This window comes from Rhipicephalus sanguineus, chromosome 1 (genome assembly GCF_013339695.2).
Source record: "Rhipicephalus sanguineus isolate Rsan-2018 chromosome 1, BIME_Rsan_1.4, whole genome shotgun sequence".
Classification (NCBI taxonomy): Eukaryota; Metazoa; Arthropoda; class Arachnida; order Ixodida; family Ixodidae; genus Rhipicephalus; species Rhipicephalus sanguineus.
The window spans coordinates 106,593,886-106,621,666 of record NC_051176.1 but is presented as its reverse complement, the minus strand read 5'-3'; the positions used below and the strand labels follow the sequence as shown (position 1 = coordinate 106,621,666).

Here is a 27,781-nt window from a genome sequence, read left to right as displayed (position 1 = left end):
CAAGATGAAACTTCGAGGGAAACCATTTAAAGGAAGGAAGGAAGCGTAAGTGGCTGGCGGGAATTCGGTAACTCCGTATAGCCTCTCATCGCAATAAAAGGACTGCGACTAAGTTCTACGTTGATGTATTTTAAACCGGGGTCCACCAAGATTTTGCTGACGTATTTCCGCGACGGAAATACGTCAGTAAAATGCATGCGATCATATGGCAAAGAAAAAACTAGAAAAACATCCGTTGACGGGAGTCGAACCAACGGCCTCTTGGTCCGCGATGACAGCTGCGGGCGCTTGACCCACTGCGCTAGCATGAAACACATGAAGGAAGGTCCACGAACGCGCGTTTTATCGCTCACCCTATCCTCTCAGAGAGCTCTTGGTTCGTGGGGTGGTGTCGCCGTCTGGAAGCGGTAGAGTGAAGTAATGCGTGGCCTCCGCGATTAGCTCCGGCAACGCGCTGTTGATACGGCTGTCCCACTCTGCGCTTTTCCAAAAGGAGAAGTGTAATTTTGTCAACACCTTAACACACTCCGAGGTGGCGGCTTTAGCCCAAGCGTCGCTCATAGCATCTATCCGTATTAAAAAATAGCTCTCCAACGCTCGCCTGGATGTCACACCGCGTTCCCCGCTCACCCTGGAAGAAATCGCGGCCAGGCTAGAGGGGAGGCACGACGCGCGTCGCGTCACATCAAGCGGTGCAATGTCTACCAAACATCAATAGACATGGCATTGTGCAGGCTCTCGTATATCAATGTACAATAAACATTCAACTACTTCTGTAAGGACACGTTTCATTTTCGTGTAGTACCAATTCCTATGACGGAGGGATGAACCATTTTTTTTCTACTAAGAATGAGCTACAAAACCTGTGTGCCAGAATCGATAAGAAATGTGCGGATGTGTCCATGACTCGAGTGTGTGGGGTTAAACACCACTACAAGATTGTTTCCTAGAAAAGTGATGTTGTGCACTCTATTCAGTTGTCAAGCGATAAAGTTTATTAACGAGCCGTTGTCTCGACGTCCGCCAGCACGAGCAGCAAAGCACTTGAAAGGGCACGCCATGTTCGCATTTGTATGATCATTGTTCCCACGTGCAGCTGCACCCGGGAATTTTGTCGCCCGAGAGCCTTGTTCGCGTACAATGGTGCCCGCACAAGAGAGACTGCTGAGATCCTTTCTATCGGACAAAAAAAAAAAAAAAAGGCACACAAATGTAGAAGAACGCCGTTGATAGGGTTGCTGCACTGTAATGCTGCATTTCTGCACAACATGGGGCGATGTCAGCAGACCTTCTAATTTCGTACTTATCGGTAGGTTTTGCGCGCTATCCTCTGTGTTCTTTTTCTGTCTGAATAAAATATTCACTTGTTAGCGCTCGTCTCGTGCAGTCTGATGATGATGATGAAGATTGCCTTTATGAATGGCTCACTAGTCTCTCCTCTTTCCCTTGTCGTCTACGCTGCTTAATGATGAGGTTATTCGTATGGGCCACTTGGCTGCATCTTTAGCACGTGCGCAATTAACCCTTGTGCAGAACTCTCTCGCTTGACGGATTCAATCGGTGATATTAGAAACGTTGTCAACCTTTACCGCCTGTCCTTCCGCAACCTTATCGCCGGTCCTTCCGCAACATGAGGGACGCCGTAGTGGAGGGCTCCGCAAATATAGACCACCTGGGGTTCTTTAAAGGGGTCATGAAGCACCCCTTGGGCTTGTTGAAAAAACACATCCTGCGGATAGCTGACGCGGCTATGAACTGCTCAGCCAAATATTGCAGTCGTGCGCGCCGCGTAAAGGCTACAAGCGGAGCGGGAAGTTGCTGTTTTCTCTGGCGCCCTCTTTTCAAACAGAGGCCAGTTCTCACTCTCGTCGGTGGGTGGAGTGCCTGTCAGTTGACGTCGCGTATCTGTTTCTTCGCGTCGCAAAAGACATAACACCCTCATTTGGTGATAGCCGACATAAATCAAGAGCGGCGTTCGGATCAGATGCGCTTCTTGCCACGGGGTGCCGCCACTTGCCAGCGTCGTACTCCTCAGTCTGCTAACTTTACACGGTAGCCACACTCGCGCACGCGAATCACAGCGGGAGAGCGATCGCGTTTCACTACGCGCGCTGACGTAACTTCTTTCCCCCGTGCCACCCCTCCCTGTGTAGCTTCCAGTGCGCTCTTCGGGAGGAGAAAAGAGAGAAAGCGCTGACAGCGTGCGCCATACCCCCGCAACTCCGCTCGTTCTTGACGGATTCGAGAAATTTTTGCGGCAATCGAACTCTGACAATGAGGTCATTAGATCATTACTTGGAAAAGGGGTTCATGACCCCTTTAACGTGCACCTAAATCTTAGTACACATGCCTCAAGCATTTCGCCTCCATCGAAATACGGCCTCCGTGGCTGGGATTCGATTCCGTAACCTTCGGGTCAGCAGTCGAGCACCATAACCCCTAGACCGCCGCGGTGGGTCAGTTTAATTAACATAGGCTCACTGATAGTGAAATGGCACTTCGAGGAATTCAACGTAATGGAGCACGGGCATTTGAGCTGAATAACAATTGCTTTACGTCTTACATTTATTAACATTGCAGAAACATACACGCAGTCCCTGTTTTCTTTCGATCAAGTAGGAAATTGAGTCAAAATGAATGAAAATTTAGCTTTTATTATAATTGAGGCTAGGCGAAATGCCGTATCAGCTGAATAATGTGGGAAACTTGTTAAGCAATTGAGTTTCCCAAATATGTTTAAAAAATAATTACAAAATTATTGACCTTATTATTATGACATGGCCTTTTATGAAGCGATACCTCATTAGAATTCGTGCATCGTGTCGGCTAATGTAGGAAAGAAGTGTTAATTTCAAGGGCTCGTTTTCTTTGTTATACACAATATTAATGAGAACTAACAGACAATAATGCCAAGGAAAGTATAGGGGATGTTTTTAGTAATAAGTGTAAGGTAATTGTGAAGAAAGAAAAGTGGACGAAAAGATAGCCTGCCGCGGGCAGGGACCGAACCTGCGACCTTCGAATAACGCGTCCGATGCTCTACCAACTGAGCTACCGCGGCGGCCATCCCCCCGTCCACTTTATAGGGTATATGTGTGCATTTAAACGTGGGAGCGTCAGTCAGCGCCGCCAGTAGCCATGACGGCGAGTGTGGAACACTCGTTTTCTGCCTTGTTGGCGTCACGTAGCACGTGAACTTATTACGAGCTGGCAGCTGACCAATAATCCCTCGCATACTACCTGAAAGCATCAAGTCTGCCAGAACGAGACCCGCGGCAGGCTATCTTTTCGTCCACTTTTCTTTCTTCACAATTACCTTACATTTATTACTAAAAACATCCCCTATACTTTCCTTGGCATTATTGTCTGTTAGTTCTCATTAATATTGTGTATAACAAAGAAAACGAGCCTTTGAAATTAACACTTCTTTCCTTCATTCATAGCGAGGGTCTCGTTCTGGCAGACTTGATGCTTTCAGGTAGTATGCGAGGGATTATTGGTCAGCTGCCAGCTCGTAATAAGTTCACGTGCTACGTGACGCCAACAAGGCAGAAAAAGAGTGTTCCACACTCGCGGTCATGGCTACTGGCGGCGCTGACTGACGCCCCCACGTTTAAATGTACACATATACCCCAAGGTCTATCCAAATAGGTCGCGAAGCTTCGGGCGAAAAGCGGTTCAGATCCTATTGTCAGCGACATCAGCATGGGGAGTTATGGGAGTAGCGGTTGAAGCGCGACTAGGTGTGGTGGGAACAAACACTAATAACAAAAAACCTAATTTCATTCAACAACAAAATAATATTTATATTTTATGACCGAGATTTATTTCAGAATAACATTCATTTAGATCCAGTGTACAAAGAATTCATGAAAATGTATATGCATTATCAAAAATCTTCTTATTAGCGCCCTCTAAAGAATGACACATGCCATTGCTCTGCGACGCAGTCCTTGTAGTGTTCGGAAAGGCGCGCGTAAAGTTCGTCTGCGGCGACACGCCCCCTCAGGTGTTCTGGTGTTTCGCACTTGCATGCGTTCTGTCAATTATTTGGTGAGAACTTTATTTTGGTGTGCGCGAAGTTGCGAGGTGCGTTTCATCGTTGGTGAACGTGTTGGCTACGGTGTTCAACGGACAACGGCACGAGGCGGCTAACATTTCACGCCGAGCGCTTTCCTCGGTACTCGCGGAAACGACGAAACGATGTGGTATTCCAAGGATGCAATAGCAACACGCGTACGCCTGGCGAGCCCTCGCTTCTAGATAAGACACCGGGGCAACGGTTCGGAGTAGTGCGCTTGCTGGACTTTCATGAATCAGTATTTCTGCTGCCCGGTTTCCTTCGTGAACACGCCGTGCGTATTATATTTCCTGTTATCGGTGAGCAGATCGCTAAGTTATTTGTCGCGCTACAATCACTATAATTCGCATGTCTTGATATGTTACACGTAAGGTTAATTTATCGGAACAAAAGGCAAAACATAGTGCACGTAGTCTACGCACTTTTTGTACATATTATGACATTCCTTGCTCATTGTGTAGAGTGTGTAATTGCGTTATTGTGGCCATTGAATAAAACTGAAATATCATTATTTTGGCACCTTGATTTTGGCGTGACCAGGCGTCATTCCTTCTCGTTGGAACTGAAGCACACATGCAATGCGCTCTTTAAGTCCCCTGCGCATGTGCGAAGCAAATAAGCAACGCTGCAGACATGAGAGGTACGCTGTTGCCTACATTATTCACGCTGCGGAAGATGACACGAACGCAGAATAAAAGCTCAAAGAATAAAGTTTCCTGGTAAAACCAAGGCGAATTGCATGACGGTACACTTAAACACCGCTGTTTAGTCACGGGTCGATATTAGTTTAGCTAGCGTTTACTTCAAGCGCATTCGCCAAGGGCTTGCCGGCTCGCCGTAGCGCGACCCCTTAGCGATCAGGGGCCTAAGAAGAATATTTTGAGGTCAAATTTCGCGCTAGGGCCAACAAAATGACGTCACTTTTTTTACCGGATATTGCGTCACATCCGCTTTATTTTTGTTCCGCCGGAAGTGTTCCCTCCCCACACAGATGGCGCTAAGCCCCATGAGCAGCTGATGAGCAGCCATTTTCTGAACGTATGGGTTTCTATGGAAGCTTCGCTACCATTTACATTTACCTTGTATACCCCATAAAGTGGACGGGGGGATGGCCGCCGCGGTAGCTCAGTTGGTAGAGCATCGGACGCGGTATTCGAAGGTCGCAGGTTCGGTCCCTGCCCACGGCAGGCTATCTTTTCGTCCACTTTTCTTTCTTCACCATTACCTTACATTTATTACTCAAAACATCCCCTATACTTTCCTTGGCATTATTGTCTGTTAGTTCTCATTAATATTGTCGGCTAATGTGTAATACGTAGTGACGTAAAGCCCCGCCACGGTGGTCTAGTGGTTATGGCGCTCGACTGCTGACCCGAAGGTCGCGGGATCGAATCTCGGCCGCGGCGGCTGCATTTTCAATGGAGGCGAAAATGTCTGAGGCCCGTGTACTTAGATTTAGGTGCACGTTAAAGAACCCCACGTGGTCGAAATTTCCGGAGCCCTCCACTACAGCGTCTCTCATAATCATATCGTGGTTTTGGGACGTTAAACCCCAGATATTATTATTAGTAGTGACGTAAAATCCAGCAGAGGAATCGGGCATTAGCAAATATCTTAAGTGGGTGCCGTGTCTCGCATATTTTTTGCCTCGTAAAGTTGAATGCAGTCTAAACACTGACGGCATGTGACCCCGTACATATGCTCCATAACTCGCTCTTCTAGATGCGTAGCCTGCACAAATGTCACGGAACTCGTCACAATGCGCCGTCAATCTATACCACCTGTAATTGAATTCCATGCACGTGCGGCGAGCAATCGCGTGCCCGCAATCGTCCAGCTCACTCTGCAGACGTTTCGCAATCGCCATAATAGCAGCAAGCCTGCGGTCCCAAAAATTTGCGGGCACGTGCGCTTTGTCAGTTTACTACGCAGGAATGAAAATAATTTTTATTTAAGTTGTCTTCAGCGTACGAAATGTCTCTTTTGACGTTTTCAAGCAAAACAAGGTCACATAGCCCTTGAAGTTCACACCTGTTTGTGTCGCGTAGTGATTGCGGCATCGTTGACTTCGGTTTCTGGGTTTTACGTGCCAAAACCACGGTACCATTATGAGGCACTCCATGGTGCAGGACCAACTGCGTATTAATTATGACAGCCTGGAGCTTTTTTAACGTGCACCTGAAGCTAAGTACACGGGTGTTTTTGGTTTTCGACCGCATCGAAATGCGGGCGTCATGGCCGGGTACCAAACCCGCGTCCTCGAGCACAGTAGAGGAACGCCTTAATCTCTAAGTTTGACTTGGAACACTGAGGTTTATGCTCTGGGAAAATTGCTGAAAATCTGCGTATTTTTCTTTGACCGCTCTACAGCCACTCTCCATTGCCTTTGCTGCTCGCTAAATTTAGTGGGATACGTCAATGATCAATAGCGGAAGTTGTTGAGGCCCTATGTTTGTGAAGAGTGGACGGGTCTGCAGAGCTAGCACCTCGCACCCTGTACGGAGTTTGTCTCAACACACAAAAGGGCACATTCGCATGCTTCTGAACCACCACGCCAGGGTTATATTTACTTGACGGAAATGCGAACAGCAGTTACAAAATGTTCGTTGGAGCCGAAATATTTCAGAGCTGAATAAAGTGACACAAAAAAGCGAGACGTACACGGTCTCCAGTAAGGCCAACGCCTCCGAACCCAGAGCCAAAACAGCACCCTCAAGTTTCAGTGTATTGTGCTGTTTGGACGTGAGTACATTATAACTGCCAGTAGTACTGTTGTTATCAGGCGAATAAAAGAGCTCCGCTATAGAAACGGGTGGGGAAATATTTGTCATCGTCAAATAATATTTGTAAACTGAGATTAATTAATTAATTAATTAATTAATTAATTAATTAATTCATTGCAGTTCAGGATCAAAGTGGCGTTCTCGACGGAAACTGCTGACGCCTGCATTTCATTTTCGAATACTGGAAGACTTTCTGCCGGCAGTCAATGACCAGTCCAAAACTTTGGTGCGCAAACTTGGGCAGCTTGGAAAAGACCGTTCCTGTGACATCGTTCCTCTAATAACGCTTTGCGCTTTAGACATCATATGCGGTGAGTTTTTTATGATTGTTGCTGACATCCACGTAAATTCCTCGTATGCTACAGGGACTACGCGAAAACTTGACCGACCCGTATGCTGCATCATGAAGCGCAGAGAGCAAGGTGTCGACCTTCGAGGCTTCGTTGTTATTAAGATTGTGCTCGTTGTACCGCTACACTACTTGGATTTTGACGTGGCCCCGATTAAAGGGTGCCGTTTGTGAATACGGTTATACGAGCATGTAGCGAAGAAAAAAAAAAATATCGTTATTTGACTTGTTCCACGATTACAAAGAAAGTGACCGCCAGTATTGGGGCCGCTTTTAACTACACTGCAGAAGGTGAAGAAAAAGTTCATTCACCTGCTTTCCACCACTGTTTAACTTAATAGCTTATAAGGGGTCTGTGTCAATATTTGCAAAATTCACCAAAATCTACCGATGCGCGACTGAAAAATGCGATGAAAGCGTGTAATTGTCCATCGTGTGACTCTTACAAACCGCTTTTATTTCCAACTTATCACCATAAGCGCCCAATGTTAATTAATCGATTTCTGAGGTAATAAATAAAAAAAAAAGAAATTGTCAATATATATATATATATATATATATATATATATATATATATATATGTATATATATATATATATATATATATATATATATATATATATATATATATATATATATATATATATATATATATATATATATATATATATATATACTGAAGACAACTGACAGTGATAACTGAGGAAGTCATAGGTGACACCGCTTAATTGTATAAACAGTGACCTTCACCCAAAACGTTTACGTAATGCGCGACGCGCTTGCAGTGGGAGTCAGGTTTCACTTCAACCGCCATTACTGGCGTAGCAAGGGGGAAGGGGGTTCAAACCCCCCTTTTAAGTTTTTCAGTTTGGCGTGCCTATATATATACGGGCCCATACAAACGCACGAACGAAGTATGATTAACCCCCCCCCCCCACACACACACACACAAAAAAAAAAAAATTTGTGGCTACACTACTGACAGCCATGGCTGCAAGTAGTAGTGCTGGCTAACACTCCCAGGGTCAGTGCTAGGGCACAAATTCCCAACAAAGTAAACGGTCGATGATTCAACGGTAAAAGCACCACACGCGGAGTGTGTCGGCGAAGCTTTGTACTCGACCTGCGGTCAGTTGTTTTGTCGACCGCTTTCATTTCCTCTTTTCGTAAATTGTTTATTTGAATTAAGGTCAGTTAAGTAGTTTTTCTTGTGCTATTACTGGCTGCCATTGTGTGTTGGCTTCGGTATGACTGTGACGTATAGAAATCGCGCCCTTCGGTTTTTTCTTGTTCCCGGTATCTGTATGTTTGACGAAGGCCGCAGGTAAAACGTTTGTACGTGCTCTCTTTTTATACATGCCATATACGTCTGTCGCTTTGCGTTTCCTGACTCACGGTTCGTAAAGACTTCATTAACTTTACTAGCACCGAATGCGACTTTTTTTTTACCATGTAGCAGCTGGGTCCATATACTCGGCGTACGAGCTGTACGATACATGAAGGCGCACTAAAAACAAGTGTGCCGTGCGAAACAGAAAAAAAAAACGAAACAAAACAAACGTTCCGCGACAGAACTGACAGCGCCTTGCTTGCTTCGATTCAGCTGTGTGAACGCAGTATACATGGACGACCTTGAGCAGGCTTAATGGGAGAAGCCAAGGAGAAATAACGTAGAGCAGACGTGCATTCTGGCGGGTTGCCAGCGCTCTGTTTCCTCTCTCTCTCTCTCTCTCTCTCTCTCTCTCTCTCTCTCTCTCTCTCTCTCTCTATATATATATATATATATATATATATATATATATATATATATATATATATATATATATAGAGAGAGAGAGAGAGAGAGAGAGAGAGAGAGAGCATTATATCGTATCTCGGCTAACTTTGGGGACAATTTTAATACGCTAGTGTGCGTTGCGAGAACGCGCACAAATTTATGTTCCCTGTCCTCATCAGCAACTCAGGGTAGTTTAGTGTTAATTCAAGCAAATAATTAGTGATGATCATCCAGTAATGGCCATGCGCTTACACTCAGACACGTTAGAGCCCCTAAAGATGGTGCCAACGAACGATTCATGCTGCACGCAAAAAGAGGGCATGAACAGGCAGTAAGCGCAAGGGAGAAGCGGTGGCCAGACGGCCCCCGTCTCCGGTACAACGCCACGCGCCAATAAAAGCTCCACACCCTCAACGCAGTTTGAAAAGAGCATAGAGAGCGAGTGAGAGAAGCAACTTTATCGAATTGAAAACCGTGCTTGGTTACTACGGGTGGAGCCCCTATTCCAGGTCTATTGCGGCTCGCGGGGCCTGGTCGAGGGTCCAGTTCGTAGAGTCGCGCCTCTCACGACCAATTGTTGAATGTGTCGTTAAGCAGCGGCGAGACGGCGTCCGCGCTGAACGCTGCGCGCGCGTTATTAAGTTATGTGTTGGAGCGTCAGGGTGGCGTCGCGCCGCGGATATTTGCCGCTTTGTTTGTCGGGAAAGGTTTCGGTGCCGCCCGTATAACTGTGAGTGTTTTTCTGTAATCGGTGTCAGTCTTTCAACCGGCGCATATCGACCAAGAACGCTGACAGATCTTAGAAGTGCGTTATATACCGCAAAAGTCCACGGCCCATTTCCTTTCGTTGCTTCCGCAGAAAAACATACCGGCAAAAGCGTAAGCCCACATCACATTGCACCCGATCCACGTCTGTTGTACTATTCCTGTTCGTGCCTTCGGTCTGCGTACATAATTGATAATTAACTCGTATCGGGCTTATGTCGCTTTCCAGCAAAGCGCCTTGTCACGCGGCATTTTCTCAAATCTCGCGTATATAATTTTCAGCTCAGAAAATTTAAAAGCCATTCGGCTGTCATGACGGAAATGAATTATTTGGATATTTATTAATTGTCCCATAAACATATCCACTGAAGACGTTGTGTTTCAGCAAATGCTATATAAGCTAGCTAATTATATATTGGTAAATAACAATTTCCGTCATCGTAAAACTCCGAGTTGCTCAAAAGGAGAGTGAACAATAATAAGTTGGTTGCCTCATGGCAACACACAGATGGGCTTTTTAAAGCTTGGCCCGAGTTAGCTGAAACACCGTATATATTTTACAGGAAACTGTAGGGTCAATGCAGCTTGGAAAAAAAAAATCGGTAGCAAGCTGGAGGTGCAGTGCATCTCGAGCATGCTGTGTGTGTTTGTCTTGAACTATAAGATGACCTATATCAAAAGCGGTCACCTATTCTTTCCTAAGAAGAATTTATCACATCTGCCGTAACTTTTCACGCAGAATAGCAAACTTGATGCATTTCGTAGGGAAACGCATAAATAAAAGCGCGCTCGACACACTCGTACGTTAACGTTTAATCTTCGCCAGCTTGATGCTTTGCAAGATATCTGCATTTGTCGAGCATTACGAAGTACGTCCTTCGTGTTTGCGAGCTATATCCTGGAGACCAAGACAACGACAGATTGGCCGCCTGCCCGCTCGGCATATGCGGAAGCGATGTTCTTTCAGATAATGTAGAAATGACCTTTAAACTTGCGCCCAGTCTATTTCATTGCCTCGCGCATTACGAAAAAAAAAAAAAACTATTTGCAGGCGTCCTTGTCGTCTGTACTCACCTGACCTTTGCTAACGGAATCTTATTCAATTCCTGCTTTTCGTAATCCTTCCGTAATCCTTACTCCCTCCCCTTGGCGTTACAAAGCGTTGCAGTCGGTGTTTTTGTCTCAGTTGACTTTTCAATGTGAAACGTGGTGCAAGGCACTACCTTGAAGCACGTGTTGTGATGCCGTAATGCAACGATTACGATCGCTTCCTGCTTTTTTTTAGCTTGACAGCACTGTAATTCGGATTGACCTCTCCGGTATTCTCGATGATATTTACTTATGTTGCCGCTGGAAGCTCGAGTTATTCCGTACAGCGTGGGGAGTGGTGCTACAAAAAACAAACAAGGATCACGAATTACGCGGACTTTTCCTTTTATATTTTGTGACTCGTTCTGAGGTCGAATCATTTACCGTTTGAGACACTCCGTTATTTATGATGTGGTTCTCACGGGTTATATTCTGTCGTTTCGAGTTTGTCTGTCGTTCGGAAGGTTACGTAGCAGGTTAATAATTGACATAACGCATCTGATAGACGCTGGCTCCCAACGTAATAGTGTTGCAGTACTCATACGAGGGTATGTGATTTCGCAATCACTATGATCGGTGCAGTGCTTTTTTCTTCCTGTTGCTAGATAGAAAGTGAAGGGACATCAGGCGCATAAACTAATCGTCCGCACGAAATCGCTACGGTGAACGCCTTGGATTCAGAGGTTCAGCGTTCACTTGAGGTGTCCACTAACAAGAGCGAAAGTAACTGCATGATAGTTAAGGTCATCTAGTTCTAAGCGGTCACACCCACCCTTACTGTGCTTTTGCCCCATTTCCTCGTAGGCTAGCGAAGCGTAGGCAAGGTATATTAGAGCGCAGCTCTTAGACGTTCCTGCGTTGAGCGGCGTCGCCGTCGGCGTCGGCGTAACCGATAGATATGAAACAATTAAAATGAGAAAAAAATATCCAGGATCAAGTGGTATTTGAACCCGGGCCCTCTGCGTGGTAGTCGTGTATTCTACCACAGAGCCACGCTGGTGGTTAAAACGCACTTGCCTAAAAACCCTGTACAGCCATCATGTCGGGCAAGGAATCGCGTTAACCTATGTAATATAGCGTGGCAGAAGGGTAAAATGACAACCAAGTGTTATACAATGCTAATTGCGCAACGAGTGTGTGGTTTAAAGCTTCCCACCCATTGCAAAGTTCTCAGCCATAATTCTTCATCGTCATCAGCCGCGTGCAGCATCAAAAAACTGAACATAACAGATGTGTAGCGGGTATACCTCGCTTATCCGCAGAAAGACGAATAATGGCGTAGTGCTTCGCTACTTTACAAAAATTATGATTTATGGCGTAGTGGATACCTTGTATGTGTACTTGTATTAGTTGCCCCAAGAGAGTTTATAACGGGCTCTAGAAAGGCCGCTCTTCCAGCTTTCGCTGGGACTGTGCTGCACGTTCCGAGCAGGCCTGGCGTCGCTGTCGGCGTTCTGCTTGGTTCTCGACGCCTGCAATGCAGAGTGGTGTGCATCGCACCCGAGCGCTGGCAGTTTCTGTGGCAATATTTAACGAATGTTACATGGCTACAACTGCGAAAGCCAAAACGCCAAACATAGTTGGCGTTGCTCCAACACAAAGCTGGGCTCACAAATCGCATTAGGCAGTATCGTAATCGTCGGTGAATTTTTCAGCTCATATCCTTGCGTTTCCCAACAAACAAACCGATTCAGTTTGTTTCTAGATTCGACTTGATATGATATGACAACTATAGGACGGCGTTACTTTCCGAAGACGTCCACAAGTTATGTTGAGGTTGCTGCATGTGTTGCTGATTGTCTGAGAAGGCTGTGTCTGATAAGCTCGATTACTGGCTTCAGCGCATCGATCCACAATATGAACCGATTATGCACGTTATGATATGAACCGTCAGTGCACGTTAAAGAACACCAGATGGTCGAAATTTCCGGAGCCCTACACTTCGACGTGCCTCATGATCATATAGTGGTTTTGCACATAAAATCCCAGATACTATTATTATGCAAGCAAAATAGCGCCAGTGTCGAATACAGTAAAGAATTTAGGAACAACAACTGCGAGCGGTTGATCTTATTAACCTAATGCTATGGCACATGGTGCATTACTGATAAAGTGTTATGTACGAAACCATGTGCGAGGAGCGCTACATCTATCATTGGTTCTGGGCATAGGTCGGCAAAAAAATGTGGAGCTCACTCAGACTCACTCAAGAAATCTGTTTTGCGCAGAGGGCTCACTCGGACTCTGACTCACCAATATTTTCCTAACCAGACTCACTCGGATTCAAACTCATCAAACGAATACCCACCCGGACTCACTCAGACTCGGACTCGCGGCTCGATCTGAGCCTGAATGAATCGACTCACGAGTGAGCTTGCCGACCTATGGTCCAGGGTGCCACATCGCAGTGAGCATACTGCTACACAGTTTCAGACATTTCCAATAATACACTCTAAGAAAAAAAAGAGTATGCGTGACTCTTTTCGGAGAGTTCTGACTTGCCACGTATAGGACTCTCTTTAAATAGTCACGGTGACTCTCTTGGTGGGTCAGGGTCGGCTCGCTCTAGGAGAGTCCCCTGACCCTCTAGGAAGAGTGGAAAGACTCTCATCGGGAGGAGCACGTTACCACTTATAGGGAGTCAGACGACTCTTGCCGGTAACGCTCCTAGGGGGGTCAAGGGACCCACACCGAAGCATCAAGCGACTCCACAAGTATTTTAAGCTACTCATTTGATCCTTGCTCTACTTTTGCGCGACTACTGTTGAAAATAGTGGAGTATTCATTTTAAGCAAGTCCAATAATACTTGCCGTTCTGCCCAGCGACTGTAAAAAAAGAATACTTCAGTTTTAGCATTATTTTAATAAAACTCGTCAAAAGAACACATATTTTCCAGCAAAGTTATATAGAAAGCGCGAAAAGATGGTCTGTGATTTCCAATTAAGAAGTTTGGGTATTCCTCATTTACATGCTTCTATGAATATAGCCAACTAAAATGTGTGACTGTGATGTGCACAGTGTCATATGGTGCTAAATGAACAGCAGAAATCGCCATCATGTTTCCATATTTATTCCTTGTGATTAAGAATAAATCAAATAGTGGTGACGGCTTGAGGCATCAGACTTGTGGCTTGCTAGGTTGTCGCTCCTGTCCGGCGTGAGCACCATGAAAAACGGTATCTGAAAAGCAGAACGTGATATTATGATGAGAAAATTAAATTACAGTAAAGGTTTGCAAAACCTACACAATAAGTGGTTCACACAGACATGAAAAAGGCTAACAACAAAACACATCCTCCGGCAGCCAGGGGCATGCCGTGAGCGGTTATTGACCGCATTTTTTACAAACGTAACCCATCCTTAAATACTCAGATAAACAAATGCGAGTACTAGGGCCCGAACGACACCAAGCGCGTGCGAACGCCGACTACGTCGAGATCAGACATGCCATATGCTAGAATTAGCGCACATAACTCCCACAATCACGTACACTCACTCGATTCCATTATAGCGCCCAACGTCATCGCAGTGTATGCAAACCACGAAAACAGCAAACAGAAACGACGGAAAAGAGTGCACGCCGGCGGCCGCAACAACGCGCGCCGTCGAAAGTCTAGAGCTTTTTCACTTTACCGGCGAGGCGTGTCCAACTTGAATGACTACCGCGTACGTTCTGGAAGCCACCGTACTATATCTGCACCTCAAACTACCGTCTTTAAGCCAACAAAAACCATTACATATAGTGCGTCTGAGCGTTCTGTACACAGGCTTTTTTTTTTCACGTTTCCACGCGCGGAAGCACGCTGCACACTCAAGGTCGATGGAAATGTTATTATGAAGTAGACTAAAGTGCATCTCAAAACGACATCTTGCACCTTCAGTAGTGCAGACACGACGTGCGATCAGCAAGAAATGACCTTCGATTATTGTTTGCATCGCTCACTTTATGGGAGCCTGTACAGCAACGCGCATAACGGTCGCAACTCGTTAACCGACAGCTTTAGTTGGGCATCCGCAACAGCCCCGCGGACACAGGCTACTGTTGGAAATGGCTGGCAGATTCCGCAGAGCTGCTGCAGACGCCCAGCTAAAGCTGTATAATTAGTACCTACGAAAGCAGTACACTCACCGTTAACTGGCGCCCGTTGTCGGTATCCGCAGCTCCATGAATATTCCGCCCTCCAAGCGTCACTTCGTGCACGGAGCCGGCGTCAACACCACCGAAGACGCGCAACCAACGCAACCACGCAACGCATTCCAATAGACCAGGAGACTGAGAATGACTGAGACGACTGAGAGAGGAGAGCGGCGCGCCACCCCGGCGCCAACCCCGTCAGCGTCGCCGAGCAAGGCGCCACAACAGCGCCAAAGGGCGAGCTTGCGATATGTATGGCGTATACGGCGGCTCTTTCGTATACCGAAGCCAATCGAAACGCGCTTCAGGAGGGTCCAGTGACTCCTTCCCAAATGCGAACTCTCTTTCTCTGTCTGTACCTTCCAAAACGGGTCAGATGGACACCCGAAAAGAGTCACGGTTCCATGACCCTCTTTTGACTCTCTTTTTTCTTAGAGTGTATAAGCTGTGAGGGAGGAGGAAGAAACTGTATAGGAAGTAGGAACACTTTTAATCGAAAAATTGATCACTAAATAAACAAACAAATGACAAGACAGAATTAAAACATTCCAGTTAAAGAAAGGGGAGTGTCAAGTTTGCTGCCCTACACTGGTATTTAAAAAAATGTGTTTGAAGAAGACGGGCGAGAGAAGACGAGCGGTAGAAAAGAAGAGGAAGGTTTCTAGGCATTCACACAACGCGCTGGTGGAATGAGGAAACCACATTAATGCTTGCTCGATATGCTGATGTAATGATAAGTAATGCCATTGTAGGAATAAATAAATAAATAAATAAATAAATAAATAAATAAATAAATAGAGCACTCGGGGAGTGCCAGGTTCCTTACACCCCATACGTGTAAGACACGCCACACCAGCACCGAACAGCATGCCTGGGAGAGAAATATTCAAGACTGTGAACTACGAGAACCCAATGAAAGTACAATACTACATATTCTTTTTGCGCATAAAGTGAAACAGTATGCGGTAACTAGTGCAGAAATTACACGTAGTAAATCCTGGACTGTTTGGCCGGGTATCGAGTAACAGAAGTATTCGTAGATATACTCTCGCAATTAGGTTTTAAGAAGAAAACTTCTTCCTTTGTTGAGTCTATGGTTCCTGTCGGCTCACTTTGTAGAAGTGGCGCTACGCAGTGTTTGAAAAAGTGATCAAAGCAACTTCTTTTTCACTGTTTCCGTATTTTTAATTTAAGCTATGCGTAAGCGTATAGGTGAGCTTCAGAGCCCGCGGCATCAGTCAGGCGTAACTGAAAAAGTAAGCAAATAGACAAAAAGAGATAGTATGCTCGAGTATAGCCGTTGAAACAACGCCGTAGCAAGAAAGAAAGAAAGAAAGAAAGAAAGAAAGAAAGAAAGAAAGAAAGAAAGAAAGAAAGAAAGAAAGAAAGAAAGAAAGTAGCGGTGATAGCTGCGGAAACAGTGCGCTGGCAAACAGGAGGCTGGCGGGAAAGAGGGATAAAATCACTGGCACGAAACATAACAGAACAGTGAACTGCCTGGCGGACGAATGACAGGAAAAACGGACACACGACCAGGGTGCAGGAACGGAACGAAAACCGAAAACGAAAAACGAAAAAAAAAACGATATTTTTGTCCGGAACGAAAACGTAACCGAAAGTTTATCTATTATTTCGTTCCGGAGTGAAAGCGAAATTTTTTTTAATGGTTTTTCGCTTCACGAGAAAACTTCGCAATCCGGAGCAACTGAGCTCATGCAATGTGAGCATATCTCAGGGTACAGTATTAGCACGTACCTCAGGCAGGAATTCCAAAGCAAAGATATGTTGAAATTGTGCGAAAAACGAGAACAGTGGCAACCAGAGATGTTTATATTAACGCAAGTGTACTTTTGCGCGCCTGTCACGCAGGCCAGCGTAGAGAGGGCATTGTCAGCACTGAAGTTCGTTACAGCGAAAGCTGTTATGAGATCACAACAGCTGCTTTTGGCGCCATAGTTGTCCGCCGCCGCCAGTGTCCGTGACCGCTATCGTGTGATATAAGAAAAAATTAAATGAGAAACAAATTTCTATAGGATCGGATGGGATTTCCACCCGCGTCCTCTGCGTGGCAGTCGGGTCTTCCACCACAGCTGGTGCTTGTAACTCCTTCGCAAAAATACTCTATACAGGCGTCATGTCGGGCAAGGAATCGTGTTAACATATGCAATATAGCGTGGCAGAATAGTAAAATAACAACCAGTCATCACACAATGCTAATAGCGCAAAGAGTGTGTTGTTTAATGCTTCCCACCAGTGCTGCGGAGTAGCCCCATCAGAATTGGAATGACTCCGGAATAATTCCACATTTTTCGCGACACCGGAATGGAATGGGGACAACGCTTAGAGGAATGGAATGGGAACAGAATTAAGCGCCTTTTGCACGGAATGGAATGGGAATGGAATTACGTCTTTTTCCGAAAATAGAGCACGTTTTCGTCTACGTGCTGTTTTTCAAACTTCAAACATTAGTAAGTCAGAGCCTCGAAATTAACGATAAAGCAGTATTTTTAAAATGGCTTGGCCGATTACAAGCACGGCACATTTATATGCAACGCGCCTACTAGAAACCGAGGCGTAAGTTAGTGTACAAACAAATGCAATATCCCAGCAGATGCCTAAGGGAGAAACAAATTACCCCTGCGCGTTGGTTCCCATTGATACCCCCACACGAAAGTGGCGAATACTCTATGCACAGCCTGATCTTTATCTCACGAGCAGTTTAGTACCTGACACACGTAAATACCCTTTGCGACAAGGAAGACATTGCATACCTGCGCACAGGCGAACACAGAAAGTTCTCCACACCCCATCCATGCTTGCGAGGCGCACTTGACAAGCTTGAGCACTGATGAGCAGTGCGGCCCAGTGTGCCGTATTCGATACAAAGCCACAAGGTGCCTGAGCGGTGCACTGTTCCAACTAATACCAGCAGATCTAGAGGATCTTATTCACCATTAACCAAATCTTAGTTTTCTCCATATTCACGACCGCTCCAGACGCGTGGCAAAACTGCTTAGTCTTCTTGAATACTACTTTTGTCAGCATAAAAATACGCTGTCGTCATTTTAGCATTAACATATTTAAGCATAAACAATATTAAAACACCGCCATTCGTTCAAACATGCTGACCATGCAAATACTATAGGTAGCGGCAGAACTGCCCGTATGGAGCCCCTATAGGGTGGTTCTATAGAGTGACATATCGCGTGCAGTATACTGTACGAGATGTGTCACCAAGCTACTATCCCTCGACCTTGGTAAGGTGTTTTGCGTACTTTTGCAGTTCTTAATGCATCTGATGACATCAGCTTTATGGGGCGTTCATTCTTAACTTGATAAAACTATCAAGATGGCTTTCCTACGTTGAGGAATTACAGGAATGGAATTGAACTGCCCGTCCATTCCCGGAGTTTTTAATTCTGACGAATTGAAAGGAATGGAATTGCGGCAAGTTCTAATTCCCCGCAATGGAACTGAAATGGAATAGAGGCGCCCATTCTGCAACACTGCTTCCCACCCACTGTAAAATGCTCAGCCATATTTCTTTATCATCATCAGGCACAGCACAAAGTGCACATAATGCCTTACAGATGTGTAGCGTGTACCACGAGACTCCGAAGAACGACGAAAAGTGGCATAGCGGGAACTTCCTTCAGAAAAATTGGGATGATTTATGGCGTAGCAGGTACCTTGCATTTGTACTTGTATTATTGCCCCAAGAGACTCTCCAACGGGCTCTACAAAGTCCGCTCTTCCAGATTTCGTTGTGACTGTGCTGCATGTTCCGCGCAGGCCTGGCGATTTTTTTATCAGAACAGCGGTCTCGCACATCAGAGAGCACACTCAATGACATATTGCTTCTGAGATCGTGCTCACTGCCTTGACACAAAGCACTGAGCCCACTAAAAAATTTCGTATTTGTCTTTTGAGAAAATAAATACTATGACTTATTAATACAGGTTTGTGCTAGTTGGTAGGAATTCGTGATACAGTTACTTCCGCTACATCACAAGTAAGTACATCACAAATGCAATGTTCTTTATGATTACGTTAACTTCAAATTTTTGCATAAAAAAACCGTCACGAACCGTTACAGAACATTTTTTTTTTCGTTCCGGAACAGAAACGGAACGGAACTTTTTGCGGTGGAACGAAACTAAAACCGAAACGAAAAACATTTCGTTCCGACACCCTGCACACGACGCCTGTCCGTCTCTTCTGTCATTGTTACGGTCACGAAGTTTAACATCGAACACGCGCAGTCCCGCTTAACCCCTTGATAACAATTTTTTTCCGAACTGAAGTTCTATACTGGGAAATTGTTTCGCTTGCAATACTGGGGAGAGGGGAAGCACGATTTACATGACACGCATGTCATGTAAATCATGTTGTACATGACATGCGTGTCATGATTTGTATGTTGGGACCTGTCACTTATGTTTGTCATACACTCTTGTCACACCATACCGATTTTGGTAGATCAAGTTAACGAAGCGGCTGCAAGAGCACAAAGATCGTGGAATGTAAATCATGCCGCTCATTACATGCATATCATGATTTCCATGTTATGACCTCTCAGTAATGTTCGTCATACAGTCATGTTATGCCATAACAATTTTGGTATACATCCCAGTAATTAAACGGCCAGGAAAGCCCAAAGTCGTAGGCAGATAGATAGATAGATAGATAGATAGATAGATAGATAGATAGATAGATAGATAGATAGATAGATAGATAGATAGATAGATAGATAGATAGATAGATAGATAGATAGATAGAAGTCGCAGAATTTCGCTAAAAAATGCTTTGCGTTTAAAAAGCGCATGGGCTGCGTTCTATGTGTTTCTGCCGCTCACAAGGATATGCATATAGGTGTATATATATATATATCGGTATACCTCTGTCTCATTTCTTGTTTGACTTGATATCAAGATACCTAGATATCAAGAAGCGCTAAAATATTTTTCATTGAGGTCAGAATAAAATGTGTGCGTGCGGCAAGTTGCTGGCGCTTTGTGTGAAGCAAAATGCTCGCTACATTAGCCTTCGAAAATCTCGGCATTATTCGCGCAACTCAGCCAGTAGCAGAGATTATAAAGCTTTTACAAATCCATAGGTGCACACTTCTTTCTCCCTGACTAGTGCTTCTCATCGGCTCGTTTATGGCTCTTCGCATTAAATGAACCATTTGTAATGGAACACTGGCTTGAATGTAGTGATCAACGCTTTTCTAGCTGAGATAAATAGCAAATCACGATTAACACTCTAAAGAATGTGGGTGTAGGCCGGCTGGTGATTCTTGATTAGACAAAATAACCACAAAAATACTCCACTTCGCGATGTCTCTTTTTGCGTTCCGTTTGTTTCCGCGGTTACTTTTCCTAATCATGATTATCACTATCTGATCGGTGCATTACTTGCCCCCTATTATCCTCTAAATAACAAATTCTAGATTGAACGCGCGATCGTACCGCAGCATTTTCATTGTGCGCACAATGAACAGCGGCGTTTTCTTTTTCTTTTTTTTTTTTGCATGTAAGCACAACTATGAGAGCCTGTTTCACATTTCGCATGATATACGTCATGACGCGGTCAGCGCAGCTTTCACTGTTGCTGCGATGAAAAATCAAAACCTTCATTTTCAGAGACTATAATGGGCTACACAATCAATGCTCAAAGCAACCAGCATTCGGAATATGTTCAAGCCATTAAAGTGTAAGTGTTTTGAATGGCTTATGAAATTTTGTGTCATGCGCATTTTACACTGACTGTCACGTGGGGCTTCCGCCTGAATGATGTCCATGTGGACATCGCAAAATTGTCTATTTCTTTCACGTGTCCAGGCTTGGTCACAGCTTCACACGGCGCCTAGAGTCACCATTATACTGGATAGACGCCATATTCCGGCTCTCGAAGCACGGAAGAGAGTTTGAAAAGAAAGTCAAGGAGCTTCACGAATTTACATTGAAGGTAATACTATTGCACTCTGTATTGTCGTTCATTTTGTTGAGCTTTCGCTGTGTGTGCTGACGCAAAGTTGTCTTGATTGTTATCGTGCTTGTTCGTTGTCCAACCCGGCACGGTGGTCTAGTGGTTATGGTGCTCGACTGCCTACCCTCAGGTCGCGCGATCGAATCCCGGCCGCGGCGGCCGCATTTTTGATGGAGGCGAAAATGCTTGAGGCCTGTGTGCTTAGGTTTAGGTGCACGCCAAAGAACCCCAGGTGGTTGAAATTTACGGAGCCCTTCACTAGGGCGTCTCTCATAATCATATCGTGGTTTTGGGGCGTTAAACCCCAACAATTATTATAATTATTATTATTATTTATTATTATTATTGTTCGTTTTCCAATGAATGAGACGCGAATACTGGATAACTGCCGATCGAGGCGCACAGCTGGTGTAACACTTCGTCAAAGAACGCGAGAAATTCGAGAGCGAGGGCACGAGTCGAATTCCTATCACCACAAGTGCACTTGAACGTGAAGATGCAATGTATATATAAAAAAAGCCAACTGCTCGTGTTATCAGTGTTCGTTTGTATACGACTGCAGGAACGGTATATCGCCTTGTACAAAGGTAAGGTTCCACAACTCCCGCTCGGAACATAATCTCTACTTTCGCACCGATAGCAAGGCTGCCTGTCTGTTTTGGCTGCGAGTTGTTTTCATCGGCTGTCTGTGCATGCTACCTTTGCAAGTTTCGTGTTGCTCGCACTTGCCCTTCCATTTTTTTTTCTTGCCCCCTTTCTATCCACGCCTTCATAATAATATTTGCTGGGGTTTTACTTTCGAAAAGCACGCTGCAATTGTGAGGCCAGTCGTAGTGGGAAGCTCTGAATTGATCTTCACTACCTGGAGTTCTCTAACCTGCACCTAAATCTAAGTACACTGGTGTGTTGGCATTAAGCCACCCATCGAAATGCGGACGCCGTGACTAGGAATGGAACCCGCGCCCTTGAGCGTAGCAGCGCGACACCAGAGAAGCTAGAGGCACTCTCTTGGCAGTTGTGAAGCTGCTCGTTTCCTTCTATTCCTTCTTGTATACGCGTGTCGAAACAAAATATCAATTATTTAGTACGTAACCGGATCGACAGGCACTTATATTGCTGTTTCGTTCCCAGCCCCGCCAGGGTGGTCTAGTGGTTACGGCGCTCGGCTGCTGACCCGAAGGTCGCGGGATCGAATCCCGGCCGCGGCGGCTGTATTTTCGGTGGAGGCTAAAATGTTTCAGGCCCGTGTACTTAGATTTCGGTGCACGTTAAAGAACCCCAGGTGGTCGAAATTTCCGGAGCCCTCAACTACGGCCTTTGATAATTATATCGTGGTTTTGGGATGTTAAACCCCACAAAATATTATGTGCTATTTCATTCCCACGCTGCTCGTAGTTACGTCAACTTTCACCTCAGTACATCTTGTAAAAGGCCCGTCATTATCCGACACATGCATACGCGGTTGCTGTACAGATCTGCAAGTGCACGAATTTTCAGGTATTGAACATAATGAACGTTCTCCTCCAAGATTGCCCGTTTTGCCGGCAAATTTGGTCGAATTTCATTACTCCCTAATATTTACCAGAGGCCGCTGTTTGGAAATATCAAAGCGGCAGGAAGGACTTCAATTATCCAATTCAATTTATTTATTTACTTAAATTATGTGATTTCATTTCTTTAATTACTGCTTTAATTGATATCTCGAGTCCTCTTAAGGTGTCTGTTGTTGCAGAAAGAAGTAATTATGAAGGCCACGAGAAAATATTCTAATTCTCTTATTTTTGAGTATTTTCGGATACATTTCTTGAAACACTCTGTCTTCAACGTCAACGACACTTATGCGGCATAATTTTGCAGGTTATCCGAGAGCGAAAGCGAGAGATTCTGTCGTGTCCCGAACTGCAGGAGTCTCTCGAGGAAACATCCAGTGAGAGTGACGTCTACGGCATGAAAGGAAAAGCCAGGAAACCATTCTTGGATATCCTCCTCCGAGAACACATCAAAGACGCTGAAAATTTTTCCGAAGAAGATGTTCGAGAAGAAGTAGACACCTTTATGTTTGAGGTATAGTATATATGTATATTCTCGGACGTCATAAGCCACGAAACTGTGTGGCGCGCCGAATCAGCAGTACCATAAGCTCGCCGCCATCTTTAGTAGCGTTCCGAAAGGTCTTGAAACCGTATACCTGCAGGTGTTAGCCGTTTCAGTGAACGTGTACTCTGTACAGTTGATGTATTTTAGCAGTAGAACGTGGTTTCTGTGGCAATTACTAAGGGCCACTAGTTCAGTAACTTTGGCTTTTTGTCGTGCACGACAATGTCGGCGTGAGCATTAGCTAAAGGAATTATTTTTAAAAACTTGTATTAAATATACATGTAATTGCCCATTATATATATATATATATATATATATATATATATATATATATATATATATATATATATATATATATATATATATATATATATATATATATATATATATATATAGCTGCGCGCCCTCGCCGTCGAGTCACCGATAATGGTGGCGGTTATCATCAGACTTTGAGGAGCGTACTGTTGTTGAGGGCTGTGACCTACTAACGCAAGAAAAGCAAGCTGCGATTGGTGCAGTGCGCTTTTTTCATCATTAACAACCGCGCTTCCGATTAAGCTTCCTCTGCTACGTTTCTTGGGTGGTAGAATAGTTTTACAAATATGTGCGCGGCTTGAGAGTTCAAGCGGCATGCGTTGGACAAAGGTTTTAAGATGATAAGACAACTAGCGGCGCTAGGGAAAAAAAAACGAGTGCCACGCGCAATGATAGCCGCCGACACACCTGGAACACACGTGCATGCACTGCACATGTTATCAAAGATTCCGAGAAGCCCATGCTAAAAGAATGTGTGGAGCAGTGGTTGTGTAATGGAGTAGGCGCAACGTGGAAGCGTGGAGGGTATGGCGTCAACGTTCCGACTCCTCTTACTGTGACGTTATGTCAGACCCTGTGAATGGGATGTAGATGATTACTCGCGCCCTAACTTCGTTGCTGACTCTAATTGCTATCGCCTCGTATATGACTCACTCATCACTTCTCACTGCGCGTTGGCTAATAAGGGCGGCTTGGGCCTTGCGCGCAGGAGCCTTGAAAGGAAGACGACTCTACTCGTTGGTATCCATTTCAAGACTGATTTATTGTAAACAAGGACTAGATGGTGCGAAAGGAAAGTGAAAGGGAGAATAGGAAGGAAGAAAGGTCAGAGACGGTCCCACGGAGGAAACGGTGCGGGCGCAGCGCAGCCACTTTGGTCCCGTCGGCGTTGTGTTGGTGGTTGGTCGACGTCCCCTTCGCGGCCCGTGTAATCGGTTGGCGAAGATCAGATACCTCTCAGTCTGCTTCGACGGCGTCTTTCCGGCGGGAAGGTCTGCGGAGGACTTCGGAATTCTCAACATGGGATGCAGTCGCCGGGCTGATTCAAAGGACTGACCTATCTGTCCCCCGAAACGCCCCACGAAAGCACGGACAGTTAAGAGCAGGTCCCTTGGTGCGCCAGCGAACGCCAGCTGTCGTCCAAAGACCCGAGTCAAAGCCCAGAGTTGACAGAACACACACACACACACACACACACACACACACACACACACACACACACACACACACACACACACACACACACACACACACACACACACACACACACACACACACACACCACACACACACACACACACACACACACACACACACACACACACACACACACACACTAGACTGGATAAAACAATAAATCTAAGAGTCGTTAACAACAATCGACTAGCGTTACAAGTCCAACCGCATGTATTATACCCCCGTCACACGGCAAATCGAATGTCATTTACAACGAATGTCATTAGTTTGTAATGTTATTCGTTTGCTGTCACACGGGGAAACTAACGCCATTCGATGAAAATGAAATTTTCTGTAATGAGTTCACATAGCACATTCGCATTCGCTTTCGGAGCGAATGCGTAGTCTCGACGCCAGGGACCTTTTATGGAGATAGCTATAGACATGTATGGGAAACTGTTGTAATTCGTAAATATCTTATTCTTTACTACGTTAACTAATTATTGCTTTGATGACGTAATAGTACGCGCGAAAGTTTCTAAAAGAAAGCTACTCTCAACTACAGCCGCTGGACGGGCTGGACGCCGGCCATACTTCATTTGTGCTCTGTTGTCGTTTTTCCTTCGATCGCGGGTGTTGGTCGTCCTACTGCACACGTTTTGACGATGAAGGTGGTGACTACACGAATTAGCTGCCGCCGTCTCATTTCTGCAGCCGGAGTGTCAGTCGTGCTCCCACGCCCCGTCAGATCGTCGGCCATGTTGGTTTTCGATTGGCTCTTGGCTTGACTAGGAGCTTGAGTTCGTTTGTGGCGGGAAGCTGTGGCAAACTGTGTAAAACGGCTGCGCTTATATTCTTGGAGCAGCTTTTTAGTGACTAAAACTATATTCGAGGACACACGCATATTTTGGTAGATTTTTATTTCTCCCAAGGTCACGGCACAGGAGGGCTAAGGTCATGGTCATCATTTTCAAATGATATTTGCTTTCGTCGTGTGACAGCAGGCAGGTATTGTGATGTTAAGTTCACCTAATTCCGTTCGTTTTAAATGACGTTAGATTTGCCGTGTGACATAACCGTTTGATTGTCGTGTGACATAACTGTTTTTTTTTAGGTTTATTAGACGTTTGTTTATGAACTCTAAATCTCCTTTCACATTCATAAGTCCATTTTTGAGAGTCAGCAGTCGAGGGCGTAATATCGAAGTGATCATTGAATACGTTGCTTGACTGTAGCGCTGTATTGGGGAGGCTCATTTTCCACCATCGAGCTAGTTTCTTGGCTATTCTGCATGTCTGTCTTTCTACTTCGCCCATTAGATTCCTCCCTGGTTCGAGAGCTTTCGATCTGAGCCACTTGTTAACACTACGTGGGAGGCGTGGGAAATCGCGAGAACCTTCTGGCATCTTCTCTTGGCGTCGGTTGCCGCGGTCGTTTCGGGCATGCTGGTTATGCGGTGCCGTCATGTTGCGAGTAATCGAATAATCCAGGTGTTTCGCGTCCGCACAGTTTGAAGCGAGCGAGCTGTGTCCTTGGGGAGGTCTCGCGTGGCCGGTGGTTGTAAATTGACGCTGGCCCTTGGGAGATGGCGGGGCACGTTTTGTGTAGGAGGTCGTTTGTGATATTTTGTACGGTCGGAAATGCAAGCTGGCTCTTTTAGGGAAATTTTGTTCTTCTCTTTTGTAGGTTGTGGAATAACAGGAGGTGCACTGTTCTGAGAGACGGGCTTAATTTGACTTCGACTCCCGTTCATAATGTGTACTATAGGTAAACACTTAAGAGCATGCAAGCTCTTCCTCGGAAACTCCTATCTAAATGGATTGAAACATATTAATCCAGAAATTTGTTTTCTCGGCATCAAGTTGACCTTTTCTTATCAATTTTGTGGCGCCCACGAGAAAAACGTTACACTCGTGACAGAAGGGAGTGAATTTTGATCAGATATCCTTTTTTTCCCCTTTAGATGCTTGACAGGTGCTGTTTACATAACTGTGATGTGTCTTTTAGTGCGCACGTGTGAATACTTGTAAAGATGGTTTTAGCGTTTGTCTGGTTATAATATTTCGACGCAAAAAACAAACAAAAAAATGCCCCCACCTCCCCGAAGGGAATCGTGAGGAAATGCGAATGCATTTCTTGCGCCGAGAGAGGGTACCGTTGCCGTCAGACATTCGCCTTCACCGACTTCTGCCATCGCCTTGAGAGGCGCCTAGCCAGCGAACGGTCGAGAGTGAGGCGCGAGCGGACGGGAGAGTGGGGCGCCAGCGTTCTCGGCTCGGCGTTGGCGTTTCACAGCGGCGTCCCGAGCACACATTTCCGGATGTTCTTGAGAGGCGCCCAGCCAGCGAACGGTCGAGAGTGAGGCGCGAGCGGACGGGAGAGTGGGGCGCAGGGAGGAGAGAGAGCGAACGGTGAGAGAAGGAGCGGCGAAGCACTGCACCTACGCTCTCCTACACTCTCTCGCACCACATGCTCCGGTTGCTAGGGGCGAGGATAAGCGCGCGCGCGCTCGCAGCTGTTGCTATGGGAGAGGGCGCCGTGGACAACGCCGGACGCCTGACATAGCCCGACTAAGAAATGCATTCGCATTTAAAAAAAGCGGGCAGATCCCACGCATTGTGGGAATCGATGTAATGCGAAGCAGCCAGCAAAGAGCTGCATACATCGTCTTGTATGTCATTGAGGAAAATGCGTGTCATGATTTTCATGTTAACTTCTATTATTTATGTTCGTCACATAGTAACGTCGCGCAATACCAACTTCGGGGTAGATCAAGCTGGTGAAACGGCCGCCAGCGCACTATGAGCGTGGCCCGTAAGTCATGCTGTACACGACATGTGTGTCATGACTTTCATGTTAACTCGTTTTATTTATGTTCGTCACACAGTCACGTCACAGGATACCAATTTTGGTGTATATAAAGCTAGCGAAACGGCCGCCAGCGCACCATGAGCGTGGCACGTAAGTCATGCTGTACATGACATGCGTGTCATGATTGTCATGTTAACTGGTGTGTTATTTATGTTCGTCACACAGTCACGTCACAAGATACCAATTTTGGTGTATATCAAGCCAGCGAAACCGCCGCCAGCGCACCATGAGCGTGGCATGTAAATCATGCTGTACATGACATGCGTGTCAAGATTTTCATTTTATGACTTGTCATTTATGTTCGCACTACAGTCATGTTACGCCATACCAATTTTGGTGTACATTCGATTA

At 45.5% G+C, this 27,781-nt stretch overlaps 2 protein-coding genes and 1 non-coding gene across 3 annotated transcripts in view; 2 read left to right on the top strand and 1 right to left on the bottom strand.

Moving 5' to 3' along the window:
* LOC119395151 (cytochrome P450 4c3-like) overlaps positions 1-27,781 on the bottom strand; it is a 387,183-nt gene that overhangs the window by 52,870 nt on the left and 306,532 nt on the right. The gene's annotated exons all lie outside the window — the stretch shown is intronic.
* The window catches only part of LOC119395130 (cytochrome P450 4c3), a 63,187-nt gene that overhangs the window by 2,791 nt on the left and 32,615 nt on the right, over positions 1-27,781 (top strand). The window contains exons 4-7 of the mRNA XM_037662420.2: positions 6,985-7,175; positions 20,626-20,695; positions 20,824-20,950; positions 22,829-23,035. Coding sequence (XP_037518348.1) covers positions 6,985-7,175; positions 20,626-20,695; positions 20,824-20,950; positions 22,829-23,035 — 595 coding nt within the window. The remainder of the gene's footprint in view (positions 1-6,984; positions 7,176-20,625; positions 20,696-20,823; positions 20,951-22,828; positions 23,036-27,781) is intronic.
* Positions 5,196-5,268, top strand: Trnap-cgg (transfer RNA proline (anticodon CGG)). The gene has a single exon. It is a non-coding gene; the product is annotated as a tRNA-Pro (tRNA).